The 12,353-nt window shown below is 33.3% G+C and overlaps 2 protein-coding genes across 2 annotated transcripts; both read left to right on the plus strand.

The window, feature by feature from the left end:
* The first annotated feature begins 3,333 nt into the window (after positions 1–3,333).
* Positions 3,334–5,462, plus strand: LOC103493806 (butanoate--CoA ligase AAE1-like). Its single transcript, XM_008454726.3, has 2 exons — positions 3,334–3,531; positions 3,984–5,462. The coding sequence occupies exons 1-2, from the start codon at positions 3,334–3,336 to the stop codon at positions 5,460–5,462; spliced, it is 1,677 nt and encodes a 558-aa protein (XP_008452948.2).
* A 1,464-nt stretch (positions 5,463–6,926) lies between these two features.
* On the plus strand, positions 6,927–9,466 carry LOC103493805 (butanoate--CoA ligase AAE1-like). The gene is made up of 2 exons (XM_008454725.3): positions 6,927–7,280; positions 7,644–9,466. The coding sequence occupies exons 1-2, from the start codon at positions 7,083–7,085 to the stop codon at positions 9,102–9,104; spliced, it is 1,659 nt and encodes a 552-aa protein (XP_008452947.2). The 5' UTR covers positions 6,927–7,082; the 3' UTR covers positions 9,105–9,466.
* The last annotated feature ends 2,887 nt before the right edge of the window (positions 9,467–12,353 follow it).

The following is a 12,353-nucleotide window of genomic DNA, read 5'->3' on the forward strand; positions in this document are numbered from 1 at the left end:
TTCTTTTTCTCAAATTTAATTATCTTGCATTTTGTTTCAACATCTATAAGCTTTCTTATACTTAGATTGGATTGAGTTAGGGAGATTTTCTTGACCAATCCTACAAATTGGGTTGTAGGATAATAAGAATTTTTGGAACTAATCACAAATTGACATGTCATTAACTAGAAATGGGCAATTCTAACTATGTCACATGCCATTTGATCAAATTAATTATTTTGATTCAACTATGTCACATGCCATTTCATCAAATTAATTATTTTGATTCAATTAAATATTATTTATTGGGCTAAAATTTAATTGAACCAAAAAATAATCTGTCTAAAGTTAGATATGACTCAAATTCATGTGATTAAGTCTAAAATTCAACATAGGAGTTCTCATCATTTGTAGATTTGAAATTTTTTTACTACAAAAAATCTATAGAAATTCTCTCAAAAGATAGAAGACTCTCCAAAAGTAGATTAAAAGATCGTGTTAATTTTCAGATTCTTTTGTACATTGTGTATGCTTGAGCATATAATAATTAACAAATTATAGAATTGACATTAAAGTATATTACAAATATAAATAAAACAGAAGCAATTTAAAGTCCAGAAAATTAGAAGAGAACGAAGTAATTTTAAGATTGTCTTTCTCTAATTTCATCACAGTTTCATACATTCTCTTGTGAGTTTTTCTTTTTCTAAGTTCAATTATCTTTACGTTTTTTTTGTTTGTTTCTAATATACAATATAACAATCCATCCTAATATATATTTTGCCTCTCATCTCTTCCTCACTGTTTTCTCTCAGAAAGCATCAGAAAGATGAGGATGGCGCAAGCAAAACGAAGATATGTAAATGATCGGTTTCCAAAACGCAAAGTTCTTTCAACCAAAGTTACAACGACCGTTGGAGAACTATATACCGCCATTCACCAAACAAAGAAATCCAATAGTAATCATGAACTAGCAAAGTTCAAATCTCCATCATCAAAAAACAATAACAGTACATTGTCGCCCAAAAAAACAAAAACTACTATCGTAGTGTTGTCACCAAGACAAGCGGCTCGAGTTGAGATGCTCAAAGAAAAATTTGGAAGTACCATTTTGAAGGCTCAACAAAAGCTTTTCAATAAGGATTCGAATATTTATAAATACATTGTTGTTGAGGCTCCAAAGGTATGCTCCATACAAGAACAAAGACGAGCTTCAAGGGAATCTCTTGACAAGATCAAGCCCGTCTTTGATTTCAACGAGAATCTTGATTCTATGAGAGATTTTGAGGAATTATTGAAGCCGACTTGAGTGAACTAATAATAATTAGGTATGTAATTTATTTTTCTCTATGTAATTAATTTTTTCAATCACATGTGCATGAAATGTTGTTGGAAACAATTAGATATGATTTGTATAGCTCTAGGACATTTGAGAACATATAAGTAAATATCTTTTTTTTTCAAAAATTCGTGAAATCTTTAAATTGCAATTAACATAAACTTGTAGAGTGGGTGATAAAAAATAAAAAAGAACGTTTATGCCAAGTTGCTTCCTTATTATAAATTTTTTATTCCTATGTGATTTTTCCTTTAAATTAACCGACACAATCAATTGATCCAACTCTCATTTGAGTCATAAATGTGAAGTGAGAATCGGTGCTAACTATCTCAATCATATGGATCTTTTCCTCAATTAAATACACTATATTTCAAATTTGATGTAATTGTTCCTTTGAAATAGAAATATATATTTTAGACTTTAGTAGATAACTATTCTTTTCTTTTTTTTTTTTTTGGTGCTTTTGACTTCCATTAATCGTAAATAATATTTTTATTTTAATTTACTCATAGAATCGAAGAAAATTGATCGTCAAGATATACCAAGTCAAGAGTTGGAAGGAATAGCCGTTCGCGTTTAAACTTGAAGAGCGAAGACTTATTTCTTGTGAAGTAGTTTGTTAACATTTTAATTTTACTTTCTTAGTGATGTTTGGACATAATCTGTATATGTTTAGTTTTATGTTCTTACCTCATAATTTGTAATTGAACTACTTATTCATATTCAATAAAATTGACTTGTTTTTTTTTTATTCATAACCTAATCAAAAAATATAAAGTAAAGTCTTAAATTATTTTTATTGGTGCTCTAAAATGTAGATTAAAGATTATTTTGATCGTGTTACTTCGAAATTTGTTCAAGTTTAATCATTTTACTTTTAAATGTTAAATTTCAGTCAACGTACTTTTAGTAAATTTTAAATTTAGTCTCTCGAAATTATTTTTTTTAATTGAAATTTTCATGCAAAGAAACACAATATGTTAATATATTCTTAATATTCACAGTGAAAATGCTAATAAAAAAAGAAAGTAACGAGAAATTTAGTATAATAAGGACTAAATTTAAGATTTATTTAAAGTCACTAAAATTGGACATTTGAACGAAAAAAAACCGAAATAAAATTGATGTTGAGAATCCCTTTTAACCAAAATCTTAATTTGACAACTTAGACCAACTCAACCATATTAACATGAATTGACTACAAAGTGGTAGATTAGTATAAATAAATTTCCACCTCAAATGAGCAATGTGATTTAAAACTTCCCTTTAATTAATATAATGAATGAAAAGGTGGGAGAAGACAAAAGACATTTTTGGAAAAAAAGTGGTGGATGAAATAGAAATTTTTAGAGTCGATGTAAAGTTTGAATCCAACAATTATTTGTAAACTAAAACGTACGGAGAAAAAAGTATTAACTAATATGGTAATGTTGAATTCAAGAGATAATAAGTGTTTTCTTCGTTTTTATTAGGTTATCGCTCTTTTTGAGTTAATCGAACTGTATTGCATAATTACATTAAAATTATGTTAGAGATTTCGTTGTGTCACTACAAGAAATGTTGATATAGTTGACAGAAATGTTGATGTTGAATTCTATGGAATTAACAATCGAAACATCCAAACCTAAAATTGAAAAAGTTAAAATTGAAAAAGAATAAATTTAGGGTAAATAGTTAATTCTTTTTTATTACTTTTGAAGGGAAAAAAAAACCTATTTGATATTTAAATCACCATCTCCCTATTTATAACGAAAAGCTAAAGAAAAAACTCAAACATTATATTAATGAGTATTAAGTTTTAAGTTATAGTTCTTAACTCTAATCACCATCATATTATAAGTTACGATTTATTTATTTATTTGTAACGCAATACAAAAAGAATTATATGTTTGAATTTGCCGCTTCATTCATTCATCCATTGTTGGTTTCTTATATAAATAGCCGAAAGCAGAAGAGAAGGAGGATCAACGAAATTGGCTTTGCTTCTTCCTTTAAACTTCACATTCCCAATTTCAATGGAAGGAATCATCCCTTGCTCTGCCAATTCCCTTCCTCTCACTCCCATCACTTTCTTGGAGCGAGCCGCCGCCGTCTTTGCTGACAGAATTTCTCTCGTCTATGGAAATGTCCGCTTCACTTGGGGAGAAACTCTCCAACGATGTACTAAATTCGCTTCTGCTCTAGTTCACCTCGGAATCTCTCGCGGCGATGTGGTCTGTATTTTGAACTTTTTCATTTCGTTTGTTTGATATATTTTTGGTTTTTGGTTCGGCTGTTGATTGGCATTGTTAGTATCTGGATGTGGCTGTATTTGTAGAACCGGAGTGATTTGCTGCATTACTGTTAATGAAAATTTATATTGAATTGGAGATAGGTGAGAACGGTGAATTTGAGCTTTGATAGCGTGCATTGTGTATGACTGAAGATGTAGGTTTCGTTTTGAAGAAGAATCACTAAGTTACTGATTTTGTTCTTTCTTGCTTCTGAATTGTGAATCAATTCGATTCTGTTTCTTATGGTGTTGATTCTTCTTAGTATCTAATTTTATGTTACGGATCTAATTTGAAGCTTCTATGTTCTAATTGTTTTCCGGATAATTCGGTTGGTTGTTGATTATAATCATTGATCTAATTTTGCAACTAATTACTCGAATCAACTCGAGCAGGTTGCTGTTTTGGCACCGAATGTTCCAGCTACATACGAGCTTCATTTTGCTGTACCAATGGCTGGTGCAATTCTTTGCACTCTCAACATGCGCCATGATGCAGCAATGATTTCTACATTGTTGGGTCATTCAGAAGCTAAAATCATTGTTGTAGACCACCAATATCTACATATTGTAAAGGCAGCAATCGAAATTATGTCCAAGATGACGGCGGCAGAAGAGCTGCCTCGTATTGTCATTGTTCAAGAGTTTGATCATCCATCCTCCAACATCAACGGATTCGACTCTGCTTCAGATGATTTAGAGTACGAGAGCCTTCTAAACACTGGAACACTCGATTTCGAAATCAGACGTCCTATAGATGAATGGGATCCAATCTCTCTTAACTATACTTCAGGCACAACATCAAGACCAAAAGGTGTGATTTACTCCCATAGAGGTACTTATCTCAATACTCTATCCACAATCCTTCTGAATGATATGTCCTCGATGCCTGTATATTTGTGGACTGTTCCAATGTTCCATTGCAACGGATGGTCTATGACTTGGGGTGTGGCTGCACAAGGCGGCACAAACATCTGCCAAAGAAATGTGAATGCCAAAGAAATCTTCGCCAATATTTCTCTACACAAGGTCACTCACATGGGTGGCGCACCGACCGTATTAAACATGATCGTCAATGCACCAATTACTGAACAGAAGCCGCTTCCGGGGAAGGTAACTGTAATGACTGGGGGTGCTCCTCCGCCATCTAACATACTGTACAAGATGAGAGAATTAGGATTCCTTATTGTCCATTGTTATGGTTTAACCGAAACATGTGGTGTTGCAACATTTTGCCAATGGAAACCTGAATGGGATTCCCTTCCCGATGACAAGCAAGCAAAACTGAAATCTCGTCAAGGAATGCAACATATCGGAGTGGAGGGATTGGATATTAAGAATCCCATCACCATGGAAAGTGTTCCAGCTGATGGAAAAACCATGGGGGAAGTTATGATCAGAGGTAACACCGTAATGAGTGGTTATTTGAAAGATCTTAAAGCTACAGAAGAAGCCTTCAATGGGGGATGGTTTCGAAGTGGAGATTTGGGAGTAAGACATCCCGATGGTTACATAGAACTGAAAGATCGTTCAAAAGACATCATAATTTCTGGAGGAGAAAACATTAGTACAATTGAAGTTGAATCTGTGCTATTCAATCATCCATCAGTTCTTGAAGCTGCCATTGTTGGAAGACCTGATGATCATTGGGGTGAAACTCCATGTGCTTTTGTGAATCTCAAAGATGGTTCTAATGCTACACAAGAAGAAATCATAGAGTTTTGTAGAGATAAACTTCCTCATTACATGGCTCCAAAAACTGTTGTGTTTAAATCAGATTTGCCTAAATCTTCTACAGGGAAAATTCAGAAGCTTATTCTCAAGGAAGAAGCTAAGGCCATGGGGAGCCTTTCCCCTGCTAAGAGGTTTGACTAAATAAATAATTTTTTATTACATAAAACAAATTGAGAAAAGTTTAATAAACCAAATAAATTAATTACTACCTGCAGGTCAATTTAGCAATTTTGAGAAATTCCCATCATAATCTTTGTTAATTTTTTAGATATATATATATATATATTAAATTAAGTGTTGGATTAGATCAATTTCATATATTTATCTTCATACTGATCTTATTATTATTATTATTATCATGGCCTAATTCTAGCGTTGACTTTAATTTAAAAATTTATTATATTGGATTCATTCAAGGCAATAATTAATGTAATTGAACTCCTAAAGTGTAGCTCTAAAAATTATATAGTTATAATTTTCAATTTATAAGTATAGATATAAATTTAAACCCACCACTTTGGAAATTATACTAATTTAAATTAAAAAATCAAAAAATTGTATCAAATTATACCCTAAACTTTCACAAGTATATCGATTAAAACCACAAACTTATACATATGTATCAATTTAAACACTCTAATTATGTTTCAATTGAACACCCCTACGAATGTTAAGAGTTTAAATTGATACGTTTGAAATGATGCGTTTATGATTTAAATCGATACGACCAAAATTTACCTTTTAAAATATTAGTAAACTCTATCACTAATGAGTGCATTGCACATATATATTTGTAAGTATCGCTTATATAAGACTATAGTCTATTACTGATAAAACTTTGTTATATTTGTAATTATTTTGAAAAATGTTGTTATACAAAATAATTATTAACTCTAGACATGTTATTTATGCTTATATAAGAATATAGTCTACCATCAATATATTTTTTATATTTGTACTTTTCTTAGTAACGTTGTTATACAAAAAAAAAAAAAAAAGTATTAGCTCCAAATATGTTATTTATGCTTTATTTAAGACTATAATTTACCACCGATAAACTTTTTTATAATTTGTAATTCTCTTGAGAATTTTATACAAAATAATTATTAATTCTAAAAATGTTATTCGATGAATCACTCGTATCACATTTTATCTTTAGCCGTCCAAATTTAAATAATTATGGTTAAAATATAAATATTGATGTTATTTATAAAATATAAACAAATCCATTTAACTCTCTCTACCTCATCTAAGTTTTTTTCTTCTATAGTCGGTAAAAATATAATAATTCTCGATTTTAAGTTTTGCTAGTTTTTTATTTTAAAACGACTATTTGTTAAGTCATATTCATCGTCATCACATAGGACATTGCTAAGTGTTTTAGTTTTTTTTTTTTTTCTTTATCTTGAAAAGTAGATTTAAGAAATTTAAGTCAGTAAATGGTTAAAGATAACAAATTTGATAAAATATTTATAAAATATATATAAAAAAAAATTAGATTCCATAGATATTAAAAATAAGTTCTATCAATAATATTGAAAGAAAGTTTGATGAATAATAGAATTGAAAAGTTTGAAATATTTTAGTTGATTTTAAACGTGGGTTTAAGTTATTTGTTTGTATTATTCTTCTAGAAAGAGTTACATTTAAGACGACGTTTCGGAATGGGCAAATTCGGACGCCATTATCCTTCTCAGCTGAAGGATTGGACACTGATTTCTTCTTCTCTTCCACTTCGCTCCATCAACCCCTCCAAAATCCATGGACGGAATCCACCGTTGCTCTGCTAATTACGTTCCTCTCACTCCGATAACCTTCTTGGAGCGATCCGCCGCCGTCTATGGCGACCGGATTTCTCTTGTCTATGGACGTGTTCAGTATACTTGGCGGGATACGCTTGAGCGATGTACCAGGCTTGCTTCTGCTCTTGTTCGTACGGGAATCGCTCGTGGAGATGTGGTATGTGTTCACAACTTCTCTCTCTCTCTCTCTTTTTTTTTTTTTTCATTCTTACTCTCTATATAAGTTTGTGTTTTTCTTATTTTGCTCGATTTTTTGAGGTCACTGTGTTTATGTAGAACGATGAATTGTGCAAGTTGCTTTGATGCTTGTTTTATGAGTTCGACGTTTACTTGCGACGATTTGAAGCTTACGGTTCTAGTTTTGTGTTTATGGTGATAGTTATCTGGATGGATGAACTCTGTTTCCCGTCTTATTGTGATCAATTGCGAAATTGAAAGTAGTATTTGGTTAGATTAAGGTATTTCTTGGTTAAACTTTCTCGACATAATTTTGGAAATGAAGTCCGATTCTTTCGAGCAGGTTGCTGCCTTGGTACCGAATATTCCAGCTATGTACGAGTTACATTTTGCTGTACCAATGGCTGGTGCAGTTCTTTGCTCCCTCAACACACGCCATGATGCGGCAATGGTTTCAACATTGCTAAGCCATTCAGAAGCTAAAATCATTGTTGTAGACTACCAGCTTGAACATATCGTAACCGGAGCAATTAATACTATGTCTGAAAGGAAAGAAAAGCTACCTCGTGTCGTTATTATACAAGAGTATGATCAACCGCCTTCCCACATCGATAGACCGGGATCTGCTTTAGAGTTCGAGAGCTTTTTAGCATCTGGAGAACTCGATTTTGAGATAAGGCGACCTAGGGATGAATGGGATCCAATCGCTCTTAATTATACTTCAGGCACAACTTCGAGGCCAAAGGGTGTTATTTACTCCCATAGAGGCGCATATCTCAATGCACTATCTGCAGTCCTACTGAATGATATGTGTTCGCTTCCTGTGTATTTGTGGACTGTTCCAATGTTTCATTGCAATGGATGGTGTTTAACTTGGGGTGTAGCTGCACAGAGCGGCACAAACATCTGCCAGAGAAATGTGACTGCCAAAGAAATCTTTGATAATATTTCTCTGCATAAGGTTACTCATATGGGTGGTGCACCAACAGTTTCGAACATGATTATCAATGCACCAATTAGCGAACAGAAGCCACTTCCCAGGAAAGTAACTATGATGTCTGGTGGTGCTCCGCCGCCTTCTCATGTACTCTATAAGCTTAAAGCTTTGGGATTTCGTATTGTCCATTCATATGGTTTAACTGAAACATATGGGCCGGGAACAGTTTGCTCTTGGAAGCCTGAATGGGATTCACTACCTCAAGATAAACAAGCAAAACTAAATTCTCGCCAAGGATTGCAGCATATTGGGCTAGAGGCAGTAGACATAAAGGATCCTGTCACAATGAAGAGTGTTCCAGCTGATGGAAAAACCATGGGTGAAGTTATGCTCAGAGGCAATACTGTGATGAGTGGATATTTGAAAGATCTCAAAGCCACACAGGAAGCGTTTAATGGCGGATGGTTTCGGAGTGGGGACTTAGGAGTCAAACACCCTGATGGTTATATAGAATTGAAGGACCGTTCAAAGGACATTATCATTTCTGGGGGAGAAAATATTAGCACAATTGAAGTGGAGTCTGTTCTTTTCAGTCATCCATCAGTTCTTGACGCTGCTGTTGTGGGAAGACCTGATGATCACTGGGGAGAAACACCATGCGCATTTCTGAAGCTCAAAGATGGGTGCAGTGCTACTGAAGAAGAGATCATAAAATTCTGTAGAGAACACCTACCTCATTACATGGCTCCACGAAGTGTTGTATTTAGGGAATTACCTAAAACTTCTACGGGGAAAACTCAAAAATTTATTCTCAAGAAGGAAGCCAAAGCCATGGGTAGCCTTCCAAAACGGGTTAGTAAACTGTAAATTCACTCTTGAAAGGGAAGGCAACGGTGTTGGAAAGGCAATGATGTTCTAAATAATTAAGGTCCTGATTGTTTGTGTCTTGATTGGTATAAATTTTAGTTCTCCATAGATGTGCACCGGCCTACAAATCTTCTCTGTTTTGATTGCATTTAATGTTGTACTTTTACATTTTCAGGAAAATTAAGAACTAAAAGAGAGTCTGTCTTAGTTCTATTTATCGAAGATGTTGTAATGGTACGATTGATATTGCATTTTTTCTTTCGACAAACATTGGTCAAATATGTGAAAGTACATAATTATTATTTACTACTGCCGGTTCTGGTACTTAATTTTGATCTTTCACGGAGTTGACTTCCTTTAAATTGTGTTCACTATTTCCCACTCATTCTCTCTTCTTCTTTGTTATATAGTGTTTACTATTTTTTCATCGATTAAAATAGTCTGCATCTCAAACATAGACCGTTATAACCTTCAAACCACAATAACAAGCACAACACCCTAAATATTCCTTATAAGTTTCACCAATATCTTTATTTTCTTATTATAGCAAAACGAGAAAAGATAAACCGCTGTTAATGAAAATATTTTTGAACTTTAAAAATTTTTTTCAGCAATATCTTGAACGTTAAAAAACAAAAGCTATACTAGTAGTAAGAGTATTTTTTATGGATGAAAACTGTTAAGACCTCCATTGAAAAATATGCTGAACTTTCAACAGTTGCAATACTCTCAAGTCTCAATCTACTTTTTTTTCTCAGAACAAAAAGAAGTTGAAAGAATATCCTTATTTTTAGTATCCAAAACCATTTATCTATCTTCATTACCTCCCTCTTTCATTTCCCCCTATGCTGTCTCTAGATTTGAAGTCAGTTTGGATTTTTATTTGTTATTATCGTTTTTAAATGATCACCTGATCCATTGGTAGGCTTATGTGTTCTCTGTTATCCTCTATTGCATCTTATGTTATTAGTTTCCAAATATAAGGGTGTTATGAAAGCAAGTTGTGTGTTCCCATCTTTGATGCATTATGATACAATGTCACCATGAATATGCTACAAACGGACATGGTAGGTGGCATCTACCCATTTTATTGGCTATCCCGGGGAAAAAATGAATTGAAAGGTATTATATTTATATTGTACATCAGTATTTGTTATTATCTATCTATCTATCTATCTATTATTATTTGCTGTTTGTCCTAAATAATGCATGCTTCGTACTTTCGATAGAAGCACTCTGTAAAGGAGGTTACATTGATGAGGTATAAGCATATTATTTATTCTGAGATTCTATGCAATCTTTTGCACCCACATCCAGTTGCAATAACAACAAACAATTTTCTCTTCTTGTGATAACACATGCCATTGGTCTAACAAATTTCCTAGCAGAATGTCCTGTCATGTTTTCCTGTTCTGCTTGTGTTCAATTGTATCTTGAGAGCCTATGCCAAAAGGCAAATTAGGGTTCATGTTAGTCAATTTTTGGATCTGATGGATCACATAATGGTTGGGAAGAATGAAGCTACATATTCTGCACTAAGGTCTACAAGAAGCCTGATTCCCTTTCACTTTTTGAATGCTATATTTCTGCATCATTTAGTTTTTTTAAACTGATGATGATGATCATCAGGATACTTAGACTTTCTCTTGTTTAGTGTGATAGAAGGATATTCATGTCCGTTCTTCAGTTTCAATCGCATGACACCTTTTGGCAGGAAAGTTTTTGTTTTAAGAGTATTGTTATAGCGTATATTTACTTTTAAGTTATGATGATCATTCTTGTATAACTGTTTCGGGAATGTGTTTTGATGTGGTGTATTAGAAGTCTCTATGAATGAATACTAAGCTCTCTTTTTTCAATCATCTTGAAGTTCATCAGAAAAACTTGTCTTCTGTGCATGAAATCTGGACAGACTTTGTAAAGAAACGACAGTGCAAATGGTTCGTCTCTAAGAAAGTTTATATTGGTTTTATTCAAGATTGGAAGACCGGAAGACTGCATAGACCAGAATTCATCAAGATCTTCCAATTTAACAATTTTAAGGCGTAACGTCTTACAAATGCAATTGCTTATGTTCTAAAATTTCTGAAGTAATTTTGTGCAATTACACGGTTCGTAATATGCTTTTCCAAGCTGATGCTAGTGTGCTACTCGGGGCTTCTTTAAGTGGTTATAAAATAGCGTCAATTTTTCAACAGAATGATTGCAAAAGCAGCTAAATATGTTTTGTTCCAACTCATATTAATACTCTTACTTGTTAATCTTTTCCTTTATCAGTTTATTGTGTTATTATAACATTCAAAATTTAACGTTTGGATTATCCTGATGCAGGTTGTGCTTGGGATTCGAGAGATTTGACGATGCCCCGAATCTTTTGGATCAAGCCAGTTCGAAGGGATCGAACTTGATGCGTAGTTATAATTAATACAATCATGCAGAAAGCTTGTGAAAAAGGTATTCCTTCTCAGTAAAAGATTTCAAACACCACAGTGTTTATAGCCAAATACGTTAATAACAACACTTCTCAAAGCACTCCATCAACTGCTTAAATAAATGTAATTCTTTTCAATTACGTTGGACCTTGACACATTATCCATTCTTGGTATTCCAAACCATCATTTGTTGTTGTATGCTTTTGTGATTAGTAATAAATGTCCTTAATGATTTCTATTCTGATTTCAGCCCATCATCATCCTTTCTCGATTTTTTCTAAAAATGGATGTTAGGTAAGGGATTGATGTGATTGCGTTTGTTGTTGAACCGCAAAAAGATTCCGCCTGACCTTTCGACTTGCCATTGAGTCTTCTCTTTTACCTTGGTGGTTATCACAGCACCACCATGGAGTTGGAAGCAATGCAAGTACAGAGCATGTGTATGTTATGCAAAGAAGACGACGCCTCTCCAAACATGAATGAATAACATCGAAAGCGTCGTGCTTGCAGAAGATGTCAGATTTGATTTACGTATTTTGGAAGTCTTCCAATGTTCTTAAGAGAGCCCAAGTTTTGGCAACTTTAACTTGAGATTGTCTCCTCTAGTTAGTCGCAGTCCATGAGCAATGAGACTTACAAGTTCATATGATGGCTAAAGAATCTCATAAGATGAAGTTCAATTCTTTGTTCTACCATGCTTAAGTTGAATACCTCATCTTCTTCTACGTATCGGGTTAATCATGCTTTCGTGTAAAAGAAGAACATTACATTGCTTAGATGTAGAGTGCTAATTCAACTATGGGTCTTCGAAAAGAGA

This window comes from Cucumis melo, chromosome 7, assembly GCF_025177605.1.
Source record: "Cucumis melo cultivar AY chromosome 7, USDA_Cmelo_AY_1.0, whole genome shotgun sequence".
NCBI lineage: Eukaryota > Viridiplantae > Streptophyta > Magnoliopsida > Cucurbitales > Cucurbitaceae > Cucumis > Cucumis melo.

Coding starts and splice junctions, on each gene's coding strand:
- LOC103493806 (XM_008454726.3), top strand. CDS start 3,334: ATGGAAGGAATCATCCCTTGCTCTGCCAATTCCCTTCCTCTCACTCCC. Junction 3,532..3,983: donor GAATCTCTCGCGGCGATGTG/GTCTGTATTTTG, acceptor CAACTCGAGCAG/GTTGCTGTTTTGGCACCGAA.
- LOC103493805 (XM_008454725.3), top strand. CDS start 7,083: ATGGACGGAATCCACCGTTGCTCTGCTAATTACGTTCCTCTCACTCCG. Junction 7,281..7,643: donor GAATCGCTCGTGGAGATGTG/GTATGTGTTCAC, acceptor TCTTTCGAGCAG/GTTGCTGCCTTGGTACCGAA.